General features: G+C 42.5%; 1 protein-coding gene across 1 annotated transcript in view; it reads right to left on the bottom strand.

Annotated features, from left to right (window-relative positions):
- Positions 1–26,620, bottom strand: part of LOC120057059 (active breakpoint cluster region-related protein-like) — a 244,721-nt gene that overhangs the window by 81,631 nt on the left and 136,470 nt on the right. The window contains exons 7-13 of the mRNA XM_039005441.1: positions 24,926–24,978; positions 21,879–22,019; positions 20,754–20,875; positions 16,447–16,615; positions 14,675–14,797; positions 9,117–9,192; positions 8,493–8,597 (exon numbers count right to left, since the gene is read on the bottom strand). Coding sequence (XP_038861369.1) covers positions 8,493–8,597; positions 9,117–9,192; positions 14,675–14,797; positions 16,447–16,615; positions 20,754–20,875; positions 21,879–22,019; positions 24,926–24,978 — 789 coding nt within the window. The remainder of the gene's footprint in view (positions 1–8,492; positions 8,598–9,116; positions 9,193–14,674; positions 14,798–16,446; positions 16,616–20,753; positions 20,876–21,878; positions 22,020–24,925; positions 24,979–26,620) is intronic.

The following is a 26,620-nucleotide window of genomic DNA, read 5'->3' on the forward strand; positions in this document are numbered from 1 at the left end:
GCACTAAATGAGCTGTATTCCGCCATAAGCAAACAGGAAAACGCGGAGGCATTCCTAGTGGCCGGTGACTTTAATGCAGGGAAACTTAAATCCGTTTTACCTCATTTCTATCAACATGTTAAATGTGCAACCAGAGGTAAAACAATTCTAGACCACCTCTACTCCACACACAGAGACGCGTACAAAGCTCTCCCTCGCCCTCCATTTGGCAAATCTGACAATAACTCTATCCCGATTCCTGCTTACAAGCAAAAATTAAAGGAAGCCCCAGTGATTCGGTCTATAAAAAAGTGGTCAGATGAAGCAGATGCTAAACTACAGGACTGTTTTGCTAGCACAGACTGGAATATGTTCCGGGATTCTTCCGATGGCATTGTGGAGTACACCACATCAGTCACTGGCTTTATCAATAAGTGCATCGAGGACGTCGTCCACACAGTGACTGTACGTACATATCCCAACCAGAAGCCATGGATTACAGGCAACATTCGCACTGAGCTAAAGGGTAGAGCTGCCGCTTTCAAGGAGCAGGACTCTAACCCGGAAGCTTATAAGGAATCCCGCTATGCCCTCCGACAAACCATCAAACAGGCAAAGCGCCAATACAGGACTAAGATCGAATCGTACTACACCGGCTCCGATGCTCGTCGGATGTGGCAGGGCTCGCTTCGAGGCAAGTAACACTGAAACATGCATGACAGCATCAACTATCCAGATGACCGTGTGATCAAGCTCTCCGCAGCCGATGTGAGGAAGACCTTTAAACAGGTCAACATTCACAAGGCCGGTGGAACAGACGGATTACCAGGACGTGTACTCTGAGCATGCGCTGACCATCTGGAAAGTGGCTTCACTGACATTTTCAACCTCTCCCTGTCTGAGTCTGTAATACCAACATGTTTCAAGCAGACCACCATAGTCCCTGTGCCCAAGAACACTAAGGTAACCTGCCTAAATGACTACCGACCCGTAGCACTCACGTCTGTAGCCATGAAATGCTTTGAAAGGCTGGTCATGGCTCACATCAACACCAATATCCCAGAAACCCTAGACCCACTCCAATTTACATACCGCACAAACAGATCCACAGATGATGCCATCTCTATTGCACTTCACACTGCCCTTTCCCACCTGGACAAAAGGAACACCTATGTGAGAATGCTATTCATTGACTACAGCTCAGCGTTCAACACCATAGTGCCCTCAAAACTCATCACTAAGCTAAGGACCCTGGAACTAAACAGCTCTCTATGCAACTGAATCCTGGACCTCCTGACGGGTTGCCCCTAGGTGGTAAGGGTAGGTAACAACACATTCGCCACGCTGATCCTCATCACGGGGGCCCCTCAGGGATTCGTGCTCAGTGCCCTCCTGTAGTCCACATCAACAACAAACTAACATGGTCCAAGCACACCAAGACAGTCGTGAAGAGGGCATGACAAAACCTATTCACCCTCAGGAGACTGAAAAGATTTGGCATGGGTCCTCAGATCCTCAAAAGATTTTACAGCTGCACCATCGAGAGCATCCTGACTGGTTGCATCACTGCCTGGTATGGCAACTGCTCGGCCTCTAACCGCAAAGCACTAGAGGTTAGTGCATACGGCCCAGTACATCACCGGGGCCAAGCTTCCTGCCATCCAGGACCTCTATACCAGTCAGAGGAAGGCTGTAAAAATTGTCAAAGACTCCAGCCACCCTAGTCATAGACTGTTCTCTCTGCTACCGCACGGCAAGCGGTACCGGAGCGCCAAGTCTAGGTCCAAGAGGCTTCTAAACAGCTTCTACCCCCAAGCCATAAGACTCCTGAACAGCTTACCAAATGGCTACCCAGACTATTTGCACCCCCCCCCCCCCATGCTGCTACTACTCTGATATTATCTATGCATAGACACTTTAACAATCCTACCTGCATGTACATAATTATCTCAATTACCTCGACACCGGTGCACCCGCACATTGACACATTGACTCTGTACCCCCTGTATATATTGTTATTTACTGCTGCTCTTTAACTCTTTAATTATTTGTTTTTCTTATCTCTTACTTTTTTCTTAATTACATTTTTTTAGGTATTTTCTTAAAACTGCATCGTTGGTTAAGGGCTTGTAAGTAAGCATTTCACTGTAAGATCTACACCTGTTGTATTCGGCACATTTGACAAATACAATTTGATTTGATTTAATCTCTTAAATTTTTGTTAGAAAGGGATCAAATCCCAAAAGGATGACAAGTGCAATACACAAAATTAAACCTTTACTTCTTGTTAATCCAGCCACCGTGTCAGATTTCAAAAAGGCTTTACGGCGAAAGCAAACCATGCTATTATCTGAGGACAGCACCCCATCAAACAAACACTTGGCAATCACATTTCAACCCACCAGGCGCGACACAAAACTCAGAAATAACGATATAATTCATGCCTTACCTTTGAAGAGCTTCTTCTGTTGGCACTCCAATATGTCCCATAAACATCACAAAAGGTCCTTTTTGTTCGATAAATTCTGTCGTTGTATCTCCAAAATGTCAATTTATTTGGCGCGTTTGATTCAGAAAAACACCGGTTCCAACTCGCCCGACATGACTACACATTATCTAATAAGTTACCTGTAAACTTTCTCCAAACATTTCAAACAACTTTCCTAATCCAACTTTAGGTATTTTTTAACATAAATCCTTGATAAAAATTTAAGACGTATTAAACTGCGTTCAATAGTGGATAAAAACAAAGTGGAGCGAGCTTTCAGGTCGTGCGCCCCAACCACAACAGTACTTGGCTATCCACCCAGATAGGAAATGGCTACTTCTTCATTACTCAAAGGAAAAACATCAACCAATTTCTAAAGACTGTTGACATCTAGTGGAAGCAATAGGAACTGCAACCAAGTGCCTTAGAAATCTAGATCCACTTAGTTGAAAACACTGTCACCCCCCCCCCCCCAAAAAAAATCCTGGATGGTTTGTCCTCGGGGTTTCGTCTGCCAAATAAGTTCTGTTATACTCACAGACATTATTCAAACAGTTTTAGAAACTTCAGAGTATTTTCTATCGACATCTACTATCTATAATATGCATATCCTAGCTTCTGGGCCCGAGTAGCAGGCAGTTTACTTTGGGCACGCTTTTCATCTGGACGTGAAAATACCGCCCCCTAGCCTAGAGAGGTTTTAACACTGAAGAGAAAAAAGATCCAATCAGGATTTTTCTTTGGTGGTCTGTGGAGAGATAGCTAGCTATAGTTAAGTCAGCCATTGGCTAGGCCATCAGAAGCTAGATAGAAGGCATCTGCCATGCAACTGCATTAGGGAAGAATTTTGGAGTGATGACATTGACTGGTAATGGGTGTGACCGTTTTTACAAAAACTTATGGAAACTTCTGCCTTCTCGAAGGCTGACAGGTCCCTGCACAATAGTTTGCAGTGGTTGCAGCAGGTATTATTGAAGAGGATGTTGTTGCTAATTTGTTAGCGTTGCCCTTTTCAAGATCAACTTTCAACAAGAAATTACATTTAAAATCATCATAAATTGGTGACAGGAACTGCTGCTAGCTAGCTCATTGAAAATAACTATGTGTATGAAACATTATTTCATTTAAAATGGCAGCATCCACATTAATGTAGAAGTGTTGAAAAACAATATTGTATTCTTATTTACAAGAAAAGTGTCTCCAAAATATAACACTTTATTTACCATGCATTTCTATTGGGCACAAAATAATTTGAAACACAACCAAAACAAACAGCAAATGCATCCAACAAGTTTGTAGTGTCACAAGCTTGACAAGTACAGTGCATTCCGAAAGTATTCAAACCCCGTCCTTTTTTCAACATTTTGTTACGTTACAGCCTTATTCTAAAATGGATCAAATAAAAAGAAAAATCCCTCAATTTATACAAATTACCGCATAATGACAAAGCTATAACAGGTTTTTAGAAAATGTTGCACATTTATCAAAAATAAAAAACAGAAATACCTTATTTACATTAGTATTCAGACCCTTTGCTATAAGATTCGAAATTGAGCTCAAGTACAACCCGTTTCCATTGATCATCCTTGAGATGATTCTACAACTTGATTGGAGTCCACCTGTGGTAAATTCAACTGATTGGACATGATTTGGAAAGGCACACACCTGTCTATATAAGGTCCCATAGTTGACAGTGCATGTCAGAGCAAAAACCAAGCTATGAGGTCGAAGGAATTGTCTGTAGAGCTCCGAGACAAGATTGTGTCGAGGCACAGATCTGGGGAAGGGTACCAAAACATTTCTGCAGCATTGAAGGTCCCCCAAGAACACAGTGGCCTCCAGTATTCTTAAATGGAAGAAGTTTGGAACCACCAAGATTCTTCCTAGAGCTGGCTGCCCAGCCAAACTGGGCAATTGGAGGAGAAGGGCCTTGGTCAGGGAGGTGACCAAGAACCGATGGTCACTCTGACAGAGCTTCAGTTCCTCTGTGGAGATGGGAGAACCTTCCAGAAGGACAACCATCTCTGCAGCACTCCACCAATCAGGGCTTTATGATAGAGTGGCCAGACGGAAACTACTCCTCAGTAAAAGGCACATGACAGCCCGCTTGGAGTTTGCCAAAAGGCTCCTAAATACTCTCAATGAAAAACAAGATTCTCTGATCTGATGAAACCAAGATTGAACTCTTTGGCCTGAATGCCAAGCATCATGTCTGGAGGACACCTGGCACCATCCCTAAGGTGAAGCATGGTGGTGGCAGAATCATGCTGTGGGGTTGTTTTTCAGCGGCAGGGACTAAGAGACTAGTCAGGATTAAGGGAAAGATGAACGGAGCAAAGCATGATGAAAACATGCTCCAGAGCACTCAGGACCTCAGACTGGGGCGAAGGTTCACCTACCAACAGGGAAACGACCCTAAGCACACAGCCAAGACAACACAGGAGTAACTTCGGGACAAGTCTCTGAATGTCCTTGAGTAGCCCAGCCAGAGCCTGGACTTGAACCCGATCGAACATCTCTGGAGAGACATAATAATAGCTGTGCAATGACGCTCCCCATGCAACCTGACAGAGCTTGAGAGGATCTGCAGAGAAGAATGTGAGAAACTTGCCAAAAACAGGTGTGCCAACTTGTAGCTTCATACCCAAGAAGACTAGAGGCTGTAATCGCTGCCAAAGGTGCTTCAACAAAAAAACTAGTAAAGGGTCTGAATACTTCTGTAAATGTGATATTTCCGTGTTATATTTTTTATAAATTAGCAAAAATAAAAAATAAAAAAAACTGTTTGCTTTGTCATCATGGGGTATTGTGTGTTGGTTGATGAGGGGGGAAAAAACAATTGAATCAATTTTAGAATAAGGCAGTAATGTAACAAAATGTGGAATAAGTCAAAGGGTCTGAATACTTTCAGAATGCATATCTGTTTTCCCAGTCATGTGAAATCCATAGATTATGGACTATAGAATTGATTTCAATTGACTGATTTCCTTCCTTAATAGAGTTCATTCTAACTCAGTAAAACCTTTGAAATTATTACACGTTGCGTTTATATTTTTGTTCAGTATACATCATTGGCTGAAAATGAAGCAGGCCTTTTGGAGATCCCTGCAGGCCCACCGGGTCACGCTCTGGAGAGGTACTGAGCCCTGGACAAACAATATGTCACGGGTATGAATGGTGCTATGGACTGTATGCGAACAGTCACAGACAGGTCATGCCACCAAGATGTAGGGAGAATGCAGAGAAGATCTAGACTGTAATCTTTCATTTCCCCCATCAATTTTTCATTATCAGACATGTTATTCTGTCCATCTTAACCACAACAAAAATACTCACTAAAGGAGATGATAGCAATAACCTGTCAATGTGTATTCCTATATCCCCGTAATGGATAAGGTTAGGATCAGAGTTATAGTAATCGGAGCCTAGATCTGTGGTTAGTTGCTTCTACCTGGTCCCTGTAATGGCCTGTGTGTTGCGTCAGAAAGAGCCATGGGAACTAGGGGGTCACATTCTTCCTCTAGCTGGTCTTTATTTCACCCCCCCCCCCCCCCCCGCTACTCCTTACATTTCATAGCATGGTCTGCCAGTGAACCGGAGCCGGAGTCTTTGCCATACTGTGCCGTAAAGTGACTATAAAGGAGAAAGAATGTAAACCTTTGCTTTGCTTAATGACATTTCAGACCCCCTCTAAACTGGAGAGAACAGACATGTTTGATGTCAGTATAAAGGGAGTTGCTTTGATAAACTGACTGTAAGCAATCAGGAACGCTCAGTGCAAGCCAGGAGCTGTACTTCAGGTCAACACAAAAAAAATGTTGGTTGAAATGCAACATGTAAAGTGTTGGCTTATTTCCCAAATATTTTGTTTACATCCCTGTTAGTGATCATTTCTCCTTTGCCAAGATAACATATCCACCTGACAGGTGTGGCATATCAAGAAGCTGATTAAACAGTATGATCATTACACAGGTGCACCTTGTGCTGGGGACAATAAAAGGCCATTCTAAAATGTGTCGTTTTGTCACACAACAATGCCACAGATGTCTCAAGTTTTGAGGGAGTGTGCAATTGGAATGCTGACTGCAGGAATGTCCACCAGAGCTGTTGCCAGAGAATTGAATGTTCATTTCTCGAACATCAGCCGTTTCCAACGTTGTTCTAGAGAATTTGACACTACATCCAACCAGGCTCACAACCGCAGACCACGTGTAACCAGTCCAGCCCAGGACCTCCACATCCGGCTTCTTCACCTGCAGGATCGTCTGAGACTAGCCACCTGGACAGCTGATAAAACTGTAGGTTTACACAAACAAATCATTTTTGCACTAATTTTCAGAAACCGTCTCAGGAAAGCTCATCTGCATGCTCGTCATCCTCACCAGGGTCTTGACCTGACTGCAGTTTGGCTTCGTAACCGACTTCAGTGTGCAAATGCTCACCTTCGATGGCCACTGGCACGCTGGAAAAGTGTGCACTTCACGGATGAATCCCGGTTTCAACTGTACCGGGCAGATTGCTGATGTCAACATTTTTTAACATAGTGCCCAATATGGTGGCGGTGGGGCTGTGGTATGGTCAGGCATAAGCTACGTACAATGAACACAATTGCATTTTACCGATAGCAATATGAATGCACAGAGATACAGAGATGAGATCCTCAGGGCCATTGTCGTGCCATTCAACTGCCGCCATCCCCTCCTGTTTCAGCATGATAATGCACGGCCCAATGTCGCAAGGATCTGTACACAACTCCTAAAAGCTAAAAATGTCCCAGTTCTTCAATGGCCGGCATACTCACCAGACATGTCACCTATTGAGCATATTTGGGATGCTCTGGATCGACATGTACGACAGCGCGTTCCAGTTCCCGCCAATATCCAGCAACTTCACACAGCCATTGAAGATGAGTGGGACAACATTCCACGGGCCACAATCAACAGCCTGATTAAATCTATGCAAAGGAGGTTTGTCATGCTGCATGAGGCAAATGATGTTCACACCAGATGCGGACTGGTTTTCTGATCCAAGCCCCTACCTTATTTTTTAAGGTATCTGTGACCAACAGATGCATATCTGTATCCCCAGTCATGCGAAATCCATAGATTAGGGCCTAATTAATTAATTATTTCAATTGACTGATTTCCTTACATGAACTGTAACTCAGTAAAATCATTGAAACTGTAGCATTTATATATTTTTTCAAAGTATATTGCTGTCTGTAATCAAGGTTTTAAAATTCTGTGGCCTGACTCAAATCTATATGTAACTTGTAAATACTGGAGCCAATTTAGATTTAGACTACATGATATCCAACTTAGTACACGAAGTCGAGCAGAAACCTAGCAAGATAACAACGTATCGTTCAGTGTAAGCAAAGCCACATTAGAAAGACTATTGCCTTGCAAGAAAACATGTTTCTCTTTTGAGAGAGGCTACCTGGGGCGGCAGGTAGGTAGGTAGCCTAGTGGTTCGAGCGTTGGACTAGTAACCGGAAGGTTGCAAGATCGAATATCCCTAGCTGACAAGGTAAAAATCTGTCGTTCTGCCCCTGAACAAGGCAGTTAACCCACTGTTCCTAGGCCATCATTGAAAATAAGAATTTGTTCTTAACTGACTTGCCTAGTTAAATAAAGGAAAAATAAATACAAATAAATAAAGTACAGTTATTGCATCTCTAAGGTCTGTAGAAGAAAACCATGAAAACACACAGTCAGATGTGAATAGAACAGTGCTGTGGTATAACAGTGTGTTACTTGTGGTGCGTAGTGTTTATGAAGACTTTATGAATGCTTTCTAATTTGTTAAATGTGGGTCTGTGTGAGTGAAGTTGTGTATGTGAGTGTGTGTATCTCCTGTAGCTGCGTGTGTAAGCTGAGCGTCTCCCTGCCATTTCCTGTCCCCCAGTGCATCCTGGGAGCTCACAGTGGGGCTGCCAGATGGCTTTAATGTCACCCCAACCCAAACATCCCATCTGAGGAAGTAGAAAGGAAAATGTGTGTGTGTGTGAGTGTGTGTGCCCTACCATCTTTATTACTGGTGACAGGGATGTTGTGGACGGTTCGGAGTTTGCAGCAGGAGCTGGTGAGGACCTGCAGCTCTACAGAGCTCAACTGACACGTCTGCAGATCTGAAGACAAACACAGAAATACACAGTCAATAAACCTGAACATAAAACCAGGCTATAGGTTGTACAATGTGAATCCACAGTAGAGTTGAAAAAACAATGGTAAGAAACCAATATCACTGTCTGCTCACTCTCAAATCAAATTGTATTGGTCACATACACATATTTAGCAAATGTTATTGCTTGTGTAGCGAAATGCTTATGTTCCTAGCTCCAACAGTGCAGTAATATCTAACAATACAAAACAATACAAACAAATCTCAAAGAAAAATAATGGAATTAAGAAGTATAGAAATATTAGTACGAGCAATGTCGGAGTTCGGAGTATAAATATGTGATGGGATGTATAGCCATTATGGACAGTATGTGGATAGAATATGTAGGATATCTGAAGAATACATAGGATAAAATAGTATGGCCTTGACTAGAATACAGTATATACATATGAAATGGTTAAACAGTAGGTAAACGTTATTAAAGTGACCAGTGTTCCATGTCTATGTACATAGACTACTCCTGTACCTTTCTTCTGTAGTTTTTGGATGCTCTCCCTCCACTCTGACCTCTCATAGTCTGAAGACAGGAGGAACAGGTAGCTCTGAGGACAAAACAGGGGGAAACTTTCAGGAAAAAGTGGAAATCACATTTCATAGGACAACTGCTCCATCCAGTGGTGGAAAAATAACAGTACATCAATATTGCAATCATGGACATAGCTGCTAATCCTAACCACAGATATAGAGTAGAGGTCGACAGATTATGATTTTTCAACGCCGATACCAATTATTGGAGGACCAAAAAAAGCCGATTCCGATTAATCGGCCGATTTTAATATATATATTTGTAATGAAGACAATTACAACAATACTGAATGAACAATTTAATTTTAACTTAATATAATACATAAATAAAATCAATTTAGTCTCAAATAAATAATGAAACGTGTTCAATTTGGTTTAAATAATGCAAAAACACTGTTGGAGAACAAAGTAAAAGTGCAATATGTGCCATGTAAAAAAGCTAACGTTTAAGTCAGAACATGAGAACATATGAAAGCTAGTGGTTCCTTTTAACATGAGTCTTCAATATTCCCAGGTAAGAAGTTTTAGGTTGTAGTTATTATAGGACTATTTCTCTCTATACCATTTGTATTTCATATACCTTTGACTGTTGAATGTTCTAATAGGTACTTTAGTATTGCCAGCCTAATCTCGGGAGTTGATAGGCTTGAAGTCATAAACAGCGCAATGCTTGAAGCACAGCGAAGAGCTGCTGGCAAACGCAGGAAAGTGCTGTTTGAATGAATGCTTACGAGCCTGCTGCTGCCTACCACCGCTCAGTCAGACTGCTCTATCAAATATCAAATCATAAACTTAATTATAACATAATAACACACAGAAATACGAGCCTTAGGTCATTAATATGGTCAAATCCAGAAACTATCATTTCGAAAACAAAACATTTATTCTTTCAGTGAAATACGGAACCGTTCCGTATTTTATCGAATGGGCGGCAACCCTAAGTCTAAATATTGCTGTTACATTGCACAACCTTCAATGTTATGTCATAATGATGTAAAATTCTGGCAAATTAATTACGGTCTTTGTTAGGAAGAAATGGTCTTCACACAGTTCGCAATGAGCCAGGCGGCCAAAACTGCTGCAGATACCCTGACTCTGCTTGCACACAACGCAAGAGAAGTGACACAATTTTCCTAGTTAAAATAAATTCATGTTAGTAGGCAATATTAACTAAATATGCAGGTTTTTTTTAAAAATCATTGTGTATTGATTTTAAGAAAGGCATTGATGTTTATGGTTAGGAACACATTGGTGCAACGACTTTTTTCGCGAATGCGCTTGTTAAATCATCACCCATTTGGCGAAGTAGGCTGTGATTCGATGATAAATTAACAGGCACCGCAGTGATTATATGCAAGCTAGATAAACTAGTAATATCATAAACCATGTGTAGTTAACTAGTGATTATGATAAGATTGATTGTTTTTTATAAGATAATTTTAATGCTAGCTAGGAAATTACCTTGGCTCCTTGCTGCACTCGCGTAACAGGTAGTCAGCCTGCCACGCAGTCTCCTCGTGGAGTGCAATGTAATCGGGGTCCAAAAATGCCAATTACCGATTGTTATGAAAACTTGAAATCGGCCCTAATTAAATCGGCCATTCCGATTAATCGGTCGACCTCTAGTTTAGAGGCAGATTATCCAACCCCAAACATAGACATCAACCCTTTACACTCATGGGAACTGGCTTACATGGATAGGGCTAAACGTAAATGTTTCTTACAGAAGAAATATGAAAAACAAATGCATAACTATGGTACCAGTTGAAAGGGAAAAATATTAGACCAAAGGTGAGGACACCTGACGCAAGACTGAATCCAAACATTACACTGTTGATTTGATGTGCATTTACATTTACGCCACATTTTGTTGATAACGGAAATACTCTGGATACATTCAGTAACATGATAAGACCATTCCTGGACAATGGTCCACTATAAATCGCAATCTGGGTCAGGTGGGCATGATCTGAAAGTTTGTTCTATTGCCAATATTATTAGCTAAGTTATAAAATACAATATTGTGTTAGGCTTTCCCAATGCAATTCAGGGAAACAGATAATTTTGGTGAGCATAGAAAGGAGTCATGATTGCATTCAGGTGCTTGTGCAGCAGCGAATCTTCTTCACAATAGACAAACAAAGGCTGTTTGTGTTCAGAACAACCCGGGGTACAACGCCATGTCATCTAGTAACAGCACATCAAACAGAGTGATCATAAACGCCCCATCCTGGACTTATGGCAACTCAACAACCATCGTTGAGTCCACAGATTTCTTATGCTAATGCATCGCATGCTGTCAGATTCAATTCGGCCAAACGAATTGTTCACCACAGTAGACCTCAAGGATCCTTATTTCCACGTCGGCGTTTATCAATGGCTCTTCCATTGTTTGGACAAAGCCGTACAGTTGTGGAGGATTGCTGTCTCCCCTGGGTGCCCATGCACATTCCACTACAACAGTGGTTCCCAAACCTTTATAGTCTCGTACCCCTTCAAACATTCAACCTCCAGCTGCGTACCCCCTCTAGCACCAGGGTCAGCGCACTCTCAAATGTTGTTTTTTGCTATCATTGTAAGCCTGCCACACACACTATACGATACATTTATTAAACATAAGAATGAGTGTGAGTTTTTGTCACTACACGGCTCGTGGGAAGTGACAAAGAGCTCTTGTAAGACCAGGGAACAAATAATAATATAATAATAATCAATAATTTAGCCCTATATTTAGCCATCATACATATAAAACATTATTTGTTCATCAAAAATTGTGAATAACTCGCCACAGGTTAATGAGAAGGGTGTGCTTGAAAGGATGCACATAACTCTGCAATGTTGGGTTGTATTGGAGAGAGTCTCAGTCAAATCATTTTCCACCCACAGTCTGTGCCTGTATTTAGTTTTCATGCTAGTGAGGGCCAAGAATCCACTCTCACATAGGTTGCAAAGGGAATCAGTGTCTTAACAGCGCGATTTGCCATGGCAAGAAACTCTGAGTGCAGCCTTATCCAGAAATCTGGCAGTGGCTTCTGATTAAATTTCCACAGAACCGCTTGTTGCAACTTCGATGAGGCTCTCTTGTTCAGATATCGGTAAGTGGACTGGAGGCAGGTCATGAAAGGGATAACGAATCCAGTTGTTTGTGTCGTCCGTTTAGGGAAAGTACCTGCATAATTTCGCACCCAGCTCACTCAGGTGCTTCGCTATATCACATTTGACATTGTCCGCAAACTTGAGTTCATTTGCACACAAAAAAATCATACAATGATGGAAAGACCTGTGTGTTGTCCTTGTTAATGCAGACAGAAAAGAGCTCTAACTTCTGAAATCATAGCCTCAATTTTGTCCCGCACATTGAATATAGTTGCGGAGAGTCCCTGTAATCCTAGATTCAGATCATTCAGGCGAGAAAAAACGTCACCCAGATAGGCCAGTCATGTGAGAAACTCATCATCGTGCAAGCGGTCAGACAAGTGAAAATGATGGTCAGTAAAGAAAACTTTAAGCTTGTCTCCCAATTTAAAAAAAAAAACATGTCAATACTTTGTCCCTTGATAACCAGCGCACTTCTTTATGTTGTAAAAGCGTTACATGGTCGCTGCCCATATCATTGCATAAAGCAGAAAATACACGAGAGTTCAGGGGCCTTGCTTTAACAAAGTTAACCATTTTCACTGTAGTGTCCAAAACGTCTTTCAAGCTGTCAGGCATTCCCTTGGCAGCAAGAGCCTCTCGGTGGATGCTGCAGTGTACCCAACTGCTTGCACGCGCGTTACCACTCCACTCTGTCTCCCTGTCATGGCTTTTGCGCCATCAGTACAGATACCAACACATCTTGACCACCAAAGTCCATTTGATGTCACAAAGCTGTTCAGTACTTTAAAAATATCCTCTCCTGTTGTCCTGGTTTCCAGAAGAGGATGTCTTCCTTAATTGACCCCCCATAAACGTAACGGACATGTACCAGGAGCTGTGCCACGTCTGTTGACGCATCCAGCTGCAACGCATAGAATTCACTGGCTTGTATGCGAAGCAGTAATTGTTTCAAAACATCTCCTGCCATGTCACTGATGTGTCGTGAAACAGTGTTGTTTGATGAAGTAATTGTCTGTATAGTTTTGTGGACCTTTTCCCCCAGCATTGTCCCAGCCATATCTGCAGCAGCAGGAAGAATGAAGTCCTCCACAATAGTATGGAGCTTGCCTGTCCTAGCCACTCGGAAGCTCACCATATAAGATGCTTCTAGCCCCTTCTTATTAATGGTATCTGTTGCTTTTATACATGTCTTACTACTTGAAAGTTGTCTTAATTCTCACTCAAAAAACTCCCGTGACTTATTTTTCAAATTGGCATGTTTTGTTTCTAAATGTCTGCGCAAGAGTGAAGGTTTCCCGGTTAATGTGATTGAATGTTAATTATTTGACTAGACTACCTGTATTTGACATTGTGTTGTTATTTCACTGAACACTAGATCGATTAATTTTATTTTTGGCAGAGAAACGAGGCTACTCAGGCGAGAAAAAAACCTCACCCAAATGTATAGCCCCGTTGGAAAATATAAATGGACTGTTAGAAAAAGTGAAGAAATGTGAATCACATTTTTATTGGATTACCCCCGACGGCAGTGCGTGCCCCAGTTTGGGACTACCTGCACTAGAGGAATTGCCATGTCATGGGCACTGTACAGAGGCATCTCCGTCTTGGAGAATTGTACGGAGGCTAGTTTGGCTTCCCCTCACTCCTTTGTGAGGTTCTATCTCCTGGATGCTACTGCACCTCCCCAGCGCACCCTGGAGCTGAGTAGGCTGGATCAGGTAGATTACCATGTACCACAACAGGCTTCTCAGGAAACAAGCTATTGGCAATCAGGGGGTTTTGTAAGTGTCCCATAGTGAGATGTCGAACCGAGTCGACTGAAAGAGAACTTTGGTGTGACAGTATGTAACCCTGATTCTCTGTAGGACACATCTCACCATCCTTGTGTAAGAGGTAGTTCTTAGAATGAGGAAACCAGAGTAGTGAAGGGTGTTATATAGATATGCATGCCATACACCAATAAAGCTGTGATTGGCATGTTAGGCATGATTGAATAAGGCTTCAACCAATGACTTGCAAAAGAGGGCGTGTCCCATAGTGAGACGTCGCACTCATCTCTTTCAGAGGACCGGGGTTACATAACGTAACCTAAAGTTTGCAACAGGCCATTATTCTACATACTTTAGCTCAGAAAACATGGTAATAATCTACAATGCCCATAATCCATTGCACACCTACTTGTCCGGTCTGGGTAGCCACGGAGACAGAGAGCAGTTGCGTCGCAAGCTATCTCTACCTGAAAATACATGCTGTAAGTCAGGGTAGGGCAACTGTCGGCCCTTTTGAAAGCCCTCGAAACCAATTTTTTTTTTTTTAGATAATCTAACCAAAACGACCTCATAAAGCACTAATCACTCAAAATAGATCTGATCCAGGGCCAATGTTTAGGCAGCAGTTTACCTTGCCGTGTTTGTTGTGGATGCGGAAGGGGATGGTGGGAGAGTGTAACAGCAGCCATGACTCCTGCTCGTTCATCTTCTTCCTCAGACGCTCCACGTTACGACTCTGGCCCTTCAGCGCTTTCTACACACACAGAAACAAAACAGGACATTTATTTTTTTACCTAAACATGAAAACACCACCAGGTAGAATTCATAGCAAGCAGTGCAATGGAATGACATTCAGATGAACTGAAATGACATTCACTCTCATGGGATGGTATGCCAAAAATAACTAACTGAAAGTCACACCTCTAATAAGCCACGAATATGACTGTATTGAGGCATATGTCACTGTGCTTCTGTGGCTATATGCACCATGCCACTGCCTACTTAATTTGTTCATTTAGCAAACAAGACAGCTCATAATCAGTGCCTTTATCACAGTCAACACACCTACATCTTGGCAGCGATTACAGCCTCAAGTCTTCTTGGGTTTGACGCTACAAGCTTGGCACACCTGTATTTGGAGAGTTTCTCCCCTTCTTCTCTGCAGATCCTCTCAAGCTCTGTCAGGTTGAATGGGGAGCATCACTGTACAGCTATTTTCAGGTCTCTCTAGAAATGTTCAATCGGGTTCAAGTCCAGGATCTGGCTGGGCCACTCAAGGACATTCAGAGACTCCTGCATTGTCTTGGCTGTGTGCTTTTCGCCATTGTCCTGTTGGAAGGTGAACCTTCGCCCCAGTCTGAGGTCCCAAGCTCTCTGGAGTAGCGTAGAGCATGATGCTGCCACCACCATGATTCTCCGTAGGGATGGTGCCAGGTTTCCTCCAGACGTGATGCTTGGCATTCAGTCCAAAGAGTTCAATCTTGGTTTCATCAGACCAGAGAATCTTGTTTCATGTCTGAGTCATTTAGGTGCCTTTTGGCAAACTCCAAGCGGGCTGTCATGTGCCTTTTACTGAGGAGTGGTTCCCGTCTGGCCACTCTACCCTGAAGGCCTGATTGGTGGAGTGCTGCAGAGATAGTTGTCCTTCTGGAAGGTTCTCCCTTCTCCACAGAGGAACTCTGGAGATCTGTCAGAGTAACCATCTGGTTCTTGGTCACCTCCCTGGACAAGGCCCTTCTACCCCGATTGCTCAGTTTGGTTGTGTGGCCAGCTCTAGGAAGAGTCTTGGTGGTTCCAAACTTCTTCCATTTAAGAATGATGGAGGCCTCTTTGTTCTTGGGGACCTCCAATGCTGCAGAAATGTTTTGGCACCCTTCCCCAGATTTGTGCCTCGACAAAATCCTGTCTCGGAGCTCTACGGACAATTCCTACGACCTCATGGCTTGGTTTTTACTCTGACATGCACTGTCAACTGTGGGACCTTACATAAACAGGTGTGTGCCTTTCCAAATCATGTCCAATCAATTAAATGAACCACAGGTGGACTCCACCAATCAAGTTGTAGAAACATCTCAAGGATGATCAATGGAAACAGGATGCACCTGAGCTCAAATTTGAGTCTCATAGCAAAGAGTCTGAATACTTATGTAAATAAGGTATGTTTTTTATTTTAATAATATAACCTGTTTTCGCTTTTTCATTATGGGGTATTGTGTCCAAAATGTTTAATCCATTTTAGAATAAGGCTGTAACGTAACAAAATGTGGAAAAATCTGAATACGTTCCAAACGCACTGTACATACAGTAAAGTGTCTTCTTAAAGACTTACCTGGCTAAATAGAAAAAAACAAAAAATTACAAACAAACAAACAAAACAAACAAAGAAACAAACATAATAATCACCTTCTCCTTCTGGATGTCACTCTTGATGACTGAGATCTTGATCTTAATCTCCTCTATCTCGTGTTCAGGCAGCACCTGGATGTGGGGGCAGACATCCGAGTCATCCAGCAACTGGAAGGTCAGGTCTGCCAGGGGGATGTACCATTTACACTCATACTGCTGTTGTCTCCTAGAGAGAGTGAGAGAGAGCGACAGAGAGAGTGAGAGAGAGCGACAAAGAGAGTGACAAAGAGAGAGCCAAAGAGCGAGTGAGAGAGCGACAAAGAGAGAGCAAGACAAAGAGAGAGAAAGCGAGACAGAGAGCGAGAGCGAGACAAAGAGAGCAACAAAGAGAGAGAGACAAAGAGAGAGAGACAAAGAGAGAGACAAAGAGCGCGAGACAAAGAGAGAGAGCGCGAGACAAAGAGAGAGAGCGCGAGACAAAGAGAGAGAGCGCGAGACAAAGAGAGAGAGCGCTAGACAAAGAGAGAGAGCGCTAGACAAAGAGAGAGAGCGCGAGACAAAGAGAGAGAGCGCGAGACAAAGAGAGAGAGCGCGAGACAAAGAGAGAGAGAGCGCGAGACAAAGAGAGCGACAAAGAGAGCGACAAAGAGAGCGACAAAGAGACAAAGAGGTGGAGCGAGCTCAATATCATTAATATCTTTTAGAGGAGCCTGGAGGGACAAAGACAATGAGGAAATACTGTCATTATATGCATGCCTTCGGAGGCTCCGCAATTGCGTCACACCATCCATCCGGTGCCTCGGACCACATTTTTGGATGAATCATAAATTGATTTTAATAGTGTTAAAGATGTAATGGTGTTGGGAGTATTTGTATTCCCCTTAACGAGCTTTCATTATCATTATCTTTCCTGAAGGCAGGATCTTACACTCATTAACATAGGAATACATTAAGCCTCCAATTGGTGCAAACCTCATCAAAAATGATGGGATGGGAAATATGACAACAAAACTAAATACCATGTCCTTCCTGTTTTAACCCTGAAGTAAAATACAGCACAACAAACAAATAGTATGACGATTAGTCTTTTTATGTGGCTAGTTAAATAACTTGTGTTCAAATCAAAATGTATTTGTCACATGCGCCGAATACAACAGGTGTAGACCTTACCGTGAAATGCTTACTTACAAGCCCTTAACCAACAATGTAGTTTGAAGAAAATAGAGTGAAGTGTTTTGGCTGTATTGAACTATATAGGGATGGAGATAGCAAATACCTCTCTCTTGTTTTCTCTCTTCATCCCAATATGTCCCCTCACTCCCACCCCCTCATTCGCCTGCACACATCCCTCCATTTTTTATGAGACCTCCACTCCTCCTTAATACAGGGTGAGATCCCCCCTTTGTTCCTTTGTAAGCAAACCCTTTGTCTCAGTGTAGTCCGTGGTGTTTTATTGTTGTCCTCTAAGATATGTACCTGTATTGATGCACTGTTTAAATCCCCCAGCAGTGTGTAGGCTGATGTGAATAAACACTGTCTCTATTACAGACTGAGGTAGAGATGATTAGAGGGACCAAGATTGGCATTGCTGGTGTTGAATAAAATCTACATATCTAATCTCCGTCTGTCCACAGCACTTTCAAGCTCCCAAATGAGCTTTTCACAGCCGTAATTTACCATAATCACACATAAATGTACCTCTGGTTCATCTGAATACTTTGGGAAAGGGTGGTATATTAATGGTTTACAGCAATTATTTAAGAGGAGAAATAGGGCTTTGGAATCAATAGAAACATTAATAATCCACCATGACTGAGTAGATAGAGGGATTGAATGGTATTAAGGTTTCACAGTGAGTTAATACTGATGATTAGCTATCAGTTGGATAGCTTGTTTTATCTGGCTGCTGGCCTAATCCTGTGGTGTTAAAGTCCAGACCAGAGGACACATAGGCTGGGTCCCAAATGCTACCCTATTCGATATGTTGCACACTACTTTTGACCAGGGGCCATAAAGGCTCTGGTCAAAAGTAGTGCACTATACAGGGAATAAGTTGCCATTAGGGACACGGAGACAAAAAGCTAAAGCTACAGACAACAGATTGATTTACAGACTGGTGGTAACCTTGACAATGCCAGTTGCCTGTATGTCCTTCACACGGTTAGGTAGCAGGAAGCAACGATTGTCAATCATAATCAACCCTAACCTGGCAAACAATGTTAACCGTGCCGACAGGAAATGACATAGGGCCATGGTAGGCAATCCTGTAAATGAAACACTTAATCTATGGCCGTGTATGCTGTCATTCCCATCAATTTACACACACACACACACACACACACACACACACACACACACACACACACACACACACACACACACACACACACACACACACACACACACACACACACACACACACACACACACACACACACACACACACACACACACACTCTTTGCCTCAGGCCCAAACACCAGATTGAGACCAGATTGAAATACACACCTTGCTGCATGCTATGTATTTCCTAACATCCAGATATCCACTAAGTGATTTGCTTCATATTCAGCACTATACGATCCCTCCATTCACTATTCTAAACCCTTTCTCCACAATAGTCTACAGCACCAGACTGTCTCCCTTTTTATTATGACATCAAAGAACACTTGAGAGTTACAAAACTGAGGAAATAATAATCACAGTGAGAGAACATCCCTTCAGAGCAGGGCTGTTATTCATACCCTGATACACTGTTGTCATATTTCATACCCTGATACACTGTTGTCATATTTCATACCCTGATACACTGTTGTCATATTTCATACATTGATGCATTGTTGTCATATTTCATACCCTGATACACTGTTGTCATATTTCATACCCTGATACACTGTTGTCATATTTCATACCTTGATACACTGTTGTCATATTTCATACCTTGATGCATTGTTGTCATATTTCATACCTTGATGCATTGTTGTCATATTTCATACACTGATACACTGTTGTCATATTTCATACCCTGATACACTGTTGTCATATTTCATACCCTGATACACTGTTGTCATATTTCATACCCTGATACACTGTTGTCATATTTCATACCTTGATGCATTGTTGTCATATTTCATACCCTGATACACTGTTGTCATATTTCATACCCTGATACACTGTTGTCATGTTTCATACCGTGATACACTGTTGTCATGTTTCATACCGTGATACACTGTTGTCATATTTCATACCCTGATTCCCTGTTGTCATATTTCATACCCTGATACACTGTTGTCATATTTCATACCCTGATACACTGTTGTCATATTTCATACCCTGATACACTGTTGTCATATTTCATACACTGTTGTCATATTTTCATACACTGATGTCATATTTCATACACTGGTGCACTGTTGTCATATTTCATACCCTGATACACTGTTGTCATATTTCATACCCTGATGCACTGTTGTCATATTTCATACCCTGATGCACTGTTGTCATATTTCATACCCTGATGCACTGTTGTCATATTTCATACCCTGATGCACTGTTGTCATATTTCATACCCTGATGCACTGTTGTCATACTTCATACACTGATACACTGTTGTCATACTTCATACACTGATGTCATATTTCATACACTGTTGTCATATTTCATACACGGATACACTGTTGTCATATTTCATACCCTGATACACTGTTGTCATATTTCATACCCTGATACACTGTTGTCATATTTCATACCCTGATGCACTGTTGTCATATTTCATACCCTGATGCACTGTTGTCATACTTCATACACTGATGCACTGTTGTCATACTTCATACACTGCCACAGCAGAGCTGACAGGACCCCATAAAACCTGATCAACCCTATTAGAATCTGTAGGAATACGGGATAAGCTATCAGTCTGCCTCATTTAAGGAGAGCCTATTGGAGAATGTGCCTTGTATCACTAACTATGTATCTCTTGTGTTCACTCTCTCTCCTTTCAAATGGACCTGTAGTAGACTCACTGGAGAGAGAGGGCTAGAGGGATGAAGGGAGACATTGTTATGGGGAGTGTATTCTCTCACAGCCTCTCTTAGTGAGGGGGGAGGGAAGGTGAGGCGGAGAAGGAAGAGTCTTAGTGTTAATATGTAGGACTTATTCTCTCTCCAGTCACACACTGGCCTGCACTGATGGGCAATGGCCTCAACCAGCCACTCTGCTCACCCACCCACCCGTCAACAGAACAGACTGAAAACACTGTCATCAACTCACACTGGAGACCACTTAAGAGTGTATAATATAATATGCACAGTGAATAGCACAGTGGGTATGTTTATGCCTGAATGTGCATGAGTATGTGTTGACCTACCCTGCAGAGGTCTTCTTCATTTTGGCACAGAGCAGCAGGTCTGTAAAGAGGAAGACGTGACGCAGTTTCCTGGAACCCTCCAACATCTCCACCAGGAAACCATCCTTCACCAGCTGACGAGCCTACCAGGGAGAGAAACTCCATGACATCACTTCCTGTGGCACGCACTGCACGGGGCAGCTAACCTAGCTGTAAACATTCACTTCCTGTTCTGAGCCCTGGGCATAGTCTGAGGGATACTGCCTATCACACACACACACACACACACACACACACACACACACACAGTTAAAGAGACAGGATGTACTGTAGGAGATATAGATCAGAGTTCAGCAATATGAAAGAACATCACTTGGTGTCTATATTTTCTTGCTGTCTACATTCTCCATGACAGTTGTGTCAATCATCAGCTAAATAAGCCACTAAGAACTCAAAACACTGCCCCCTTTCCCTCTCTGCATCTGTCCATCTCTAGCGAGCCAACTAGGAAACCTAAAATAAGGCCGAGCTCAACCAGAACTGGAGTAATCGGAAAAGTGTGCGCCAAAGAGGGCAGAGACAGTTTTTAATTTCTGGTAGCAGACAGACAATGAATGGAGAACTGACAGGGAGGCTAAAAACTGAACTGACTGAATGGAATAGGGATAGAGAGAGAGGGATAGAGGGAGAGCGAGGAAGAGATGGGAGGAGAGAGGGATAGAAAGAGAGGGGTGGAGGGAGGAAAGCAGAAAGGAGGGGGTTTAGAGATGGAGGGAGAAAGGAGGAGAGGGGGAGAGAGCGAAAGAGGGAAGAAGGATGGGAGAGGGGAAGGACTTAGCAGGCAGAGAATGTAAAAAGCCTAAACTCAGAGAGGAGCATTAAGAGGAGAAAAACAGGGGAAAAAATGATAGAATGAAACAAAGGGAGTGTTAGAAAGAGGGAGAGAGAGAAAGAGATAGAGGAGAGGCGGCTGGTAATGAAGAGACTGAGGATGAGGGCAGGAGGAGGAGAGACACTGTCGATTTCTTTGACCCCAAAACACAATTCACAAATACATTGACACACTTCCCCAAGGTTACAACATGAATTGCTGAAAAGCATTAGGTAGTCTGTTACAATGGTGTGTGAGAGTGTGTGAGACCCCACCTCTCCCTTAGGCGTGGTGATGGCGGTCCTGCGGGGGTCGATCTCTTCGTTGATGGAGGACAGGAAGTTCTGGGAGATCCTCAGAGCGTCCTGCAGCAGGGGGAAGTCTGGGTGGTCCTTAGGGGTGTGCTTCAGCAGGTCCTACAATACACACAGAGAGACCATTAGATATTACACACGCCGGGGATATCGCAATGCAACTCTTAAATAGTCACAGAGACCCCAATTTAAAAACATTGAGACCCCCATCCATTCAAATGTTTGTCTAAGGACAGTCAATGTGCAGGTGTTTTTAAACCTATAATACCAGATCTACTTAACCATTTTGATGAATTGGACTATTTGGATGTTTGGCTGGGTTTTCTAACAAATCTTTTCCTCTCATAAAAGCATATGATAATTTCTCCTTGATGGAACACTGGGCAAAACAAATTATTTTACTTTTAAAGTGCTACCTAATGGCTGAGACAGTCTGCCTCCACATTGCTAATATCTTATTATCTCAGCGTAACTAAAATGCTTTTTTCAGAGGAGCGTGTGAAAGAAAAGCCAATTGGCTGATTTATGCCTTGTCAGCACACCTCAGTTAATTTATTGTGACAACCTCTGGAAGGTTGAGCAGATGGTACAGTACATGTCTTTGTACAGTAAATGAGAGACAATAATACAGAAAATTTCACGTCTGTGGCTGTGCCCCAAATGGCACCATATTCTCTATATGCAGTTGAAGTCTGAAGTTTACATACACTTTAGCCAAATACATTTAAACTCAGTTATTCACAATTCCTGACATTTAATCCTAGTAAAAATTCCATGTCTTAGGTCAGTTAGGATCACCACTTTATTTGAAGAATGTAAAATGTCAGAATAATAGTAGAGAGAATGATTTATTTCAGCTTTTATTTCCTTCATCACATTCCCAGTGGGTCAGAAGTATACATACACTCAATTAGTATTTGGTAGCATTGCCTTTAAATTGTTTAACTTGGGTCAAATGTTTCAGGTAGCCTCCCACAAACTTCCCACAATAAGTTGGTTGAATTTTGTTGTCCCATTCCTCCTGACAGAGCTGGTGTAACTGAGTTAGGTTTGTAGGCCTCCTTGCTCGCACACGCTTTTCAGTTTTGCCCACAAATTTTCTATGGGATTGAGGTCAGGGCTTTGCCATTTTGCCAGAACTTTGGAAGTACGCTTGGGGTCATTGTCCATTTGGAAGACCCATTTGCGACCAAGCTTTAACTTCCTGACTGATGTCTTGAGATGTTGCTTCAATATATCCACATAATTTTCCTACCTCATGATTCCATCTATTTTGTGAAGTGCACCAGTCCCTCCTGCAGCAAAGCACCCCCACAACATGATGCTGCCACCCCGGTACTTCACGGTTGGGATGGTGTTCTTCGGCTTGCAAGCCTCACTTTTCCTCCAAACATAACGATGGTTATTATGGCCAAACAGTTATATTTTTGTTTCATCAGACCAGAGGACATTTCTACAAAAAGTACAATCTTTGTCCCCATGTGCAGTTGCAAACCGTAGTCTGGCTTTTTTATGGCAGTTTTGGAGCAGTGGCTTCTTCCTTGCTGAGCGGCCTTTCAGGTTATGTTGATATAGGACTCGTTTTACTGTGGAAATAGATACTTTTGTACCCGTTTCCTCCAGCATCTTCACACGGTCCTTTGCTGTTGTTCTGGGATTGATTTGCACTTTTCACACCAAAGTACGTTCATCTCTAGGAGACAGAACGCATCTCCTTCCTGAGCGGTATGACGGCTGCGTGGTCCCATGGTGTTTATACTTGCGTACTGTTGTTTGTACAGATGAACGTGGTACCTTCAGGCGTTTGGAAATTGCTCCCAAGGATGAACCAGACTTGTGGAGGTCTACAAATTTGTTTCTTTTGATTTTCCCATGATGTGAAGCAAAGAGGCACTGAGTTTGAAGGTAGGCCTTGAAATACATCCACAGGTACACCTCCAATTGACTCAAATGATGTCAATTAGCCTATCAGAAGCTTCTAAAGCCAGGAATTTTCCAAGCTGTTTAAAGGCACAGTCAACTTAGTGTATGTAAACTTCTGACCCATTGGAATTGTGATACATTGAATTATAAGTTAAATAATCTGTCTGTAAACAATATTTGGAAAAATGACTTGTGTCATGCACAAAGTAGATGTTCTAACCGACTTGCCAAAACTATAGTTTGTCAACAAGACATTTGTGGAGTGGTTGAAAAACGAGTTTTAATGACTCCAACCTAAGTATGTAAACTTCCAACTTCAACTGTATATTGCACTATGGGCCCTGGTCAAACCCAATGGGCCCTGGTCAAACCCAATGGGCCCTGGTCAAACCCAATGGGCCCTGGTCAAACCCAATGGGCCCTGGTCAAACCCAATGGGCCCTGGTCAAACCCAATGGGCCCTGGTCAAACCCAATGGGCCCTGGTCAAAAGTGCACTAAATAGAAAACAGGGTGCCATTTGGGACGCAGGCCATGTCTTTGATTTGCATGATCTGGCCTGACCTTTGTTTGTAGGAAACTAACTGGTGTTTGTTTAGCCATGCTTCCACTAGCTTTATGTAAAACATATTCATGAAATGCACTGGAAGCTAGACTGGAGGAGACGTCTAGGCATCTCTGCTTGCTCTGTGGGCGGCTTCCGCTTTCCACTTGGTTGAAGCCCATCAAAGGAGAGTATATTGTTTCTAACAGCATGTCATTTTGATAAACCGTGCAGAGGAAAGGTATACGCTTGGCAAATGGAATGGAACACTTCCTCTAAGCAGCAGAAGGCAGTTTGACTTTGCAGGTGGATCCAGAACCAAGCTGCATTGTTGCTTTCCAGTTAAATTCCTCCCAGCTCCATCACTGTGTTTCTCATGACTACACAACGTGACAGCACTAACTCTTAATCCCTGATGTGTATCCATCTTGTCCTATCTATTCAAACTAGCTCTACGTTGTGGTCCTCTCTAATCCAATCTTGTCATTTGTCTCTGGGCAGATCAGGAATCCCTCATGGCTGTACCACGTGTGTGTACTCACATGAAGAACCAGTGTGCTTCTGGTCACACGGTCAATCGGCTTGTACAGGAGAGCTGTGGGAAAGGACAAGAAGAGGGCACTCAGTTTGGTTTGGCACGCACACAGGCACACACACAAACACAATCCAGAAAAACACAAGTCAAAAAGCCTATTACATGCTTGGCTGGGCACAAGTTTCCTGCGGTAGGGGGCAGACAATTCTATCATTCACAATGTCAGGTGTCTGCTAACCTGCAGAGACGGACACACACAGACACTAATGTCATTCCCTCTATGCTCTGTTATTATTATCAGGATGAACTTCCTGACCCGGTCTACATTTCTCCTTCTCACACCGCTCTTGAAATGATATATCACACACTCAGTCGCTCGCTCTCACACACTTGTAGCCCTTTGGCTCAACTTCACAATGATAGACTCTGCTTGGTAACAGGGCTTACGTAATCCCTTGTCGGGTTCTCTCACACACACACACACACACACACACACACACACACACACACACACACACACACACACACACACACACACACACACACACACACACACACACACACACACACACACACACACACACACACACACACACACACAACCTGTCAAAAGTTTGGACACACCTACTCATTCCAGGGTTTTTCTTTATTTTTACTATTTTCTACATTGTAGAATAATAGTGAAGACATCAAAACTATGAAGTAACACATATGGATTAATGTAGTAACCAAAAAATGTGTTAAACAAATCAAAATATATTTTAGACTCTTCAAAGTAGCCACTTTTCCATGATGGACTGTCGTTTCTCTTTGCTTATTTGAGCTGTTCTTGCCATAATATGGGACTTGGTCTTTTACCAAATAGGGGTATCTTCTGTATACCACCCCTACCTTGTCACAACACCACTGATTTGCTCAAACGCATTAAGAAGGAAAGAAATTACACAAATTAACTTTTAACAAGGCACACCTGTTAATTGAAATGCATTCCAGGTGACTACCTCATGAAGCTGCTTGAGAGAATGCCAAGAGTGTGCAAAGCTGTCATCAAGATAGCAAAGCTGTCATCTCATATATAAAATATATTTTGATTTGTTTAACACTTGTTTGGTTACTACATGATTCCATGTGTGTTATTTCATAGTTTTGATGTCTTCACTATTATTCTACAATGTAGAAAATAGTTAAAATAAAAACCCTGGAATGAGTAGGTGTCCAAACTTTTGACTGGTACTGTACATAGACATGCACAAGCACACACAGTGTCTTCATAGACAGCCTGTTTAACATGCAGTGAATCTCCAGCCTCGCAGCACTCTGAGCAGCCTTATTGGTTACATAGCAGTTTGCTTCCATTGCAGATTTACTCTGCTACTACGGAAACTACGCAAACTTGTGCTCCAAATCACATTTCTATCCTAAACTTCTCTTAAATATGTCTCTGTCTTTCTTCTTCCTCTCCTTCTCTCACATCTCAGGAGCCAATCCCGTTACCAACCAGATCTGTGACACTAAGCTGATATCCCAGGAGGCTTTGCAGTGGAGACAGAAAGAGAGATGTGTTGTGACAGACTGGGTGAGAACCGAGAGAGAGATTGCAAGATGGAGAAAAAGATACAGGAGAATATGCTAAAAAAGCCCCTGTTGACATGTTGACTGAACATCCTAAGCTTTGATAATGAGCTGCTTATGATCTCTGACT

The sequence above is a fragment of the Salvelinus namaycush genome, chromosome 12 (genome assembly GCF_016432855.1).
Source record: "Salvelinus namaycush isolate Seneca chromosome 12, SaNama_1.0, whole genome shotgun sequence".
Taxonomy (NCBI): Eukaryota; Metazoa; Chordata; class Actinopteri; order Salmoniformes; family Salmonidae; genus Salvelinus; species Salvelinus namaycush.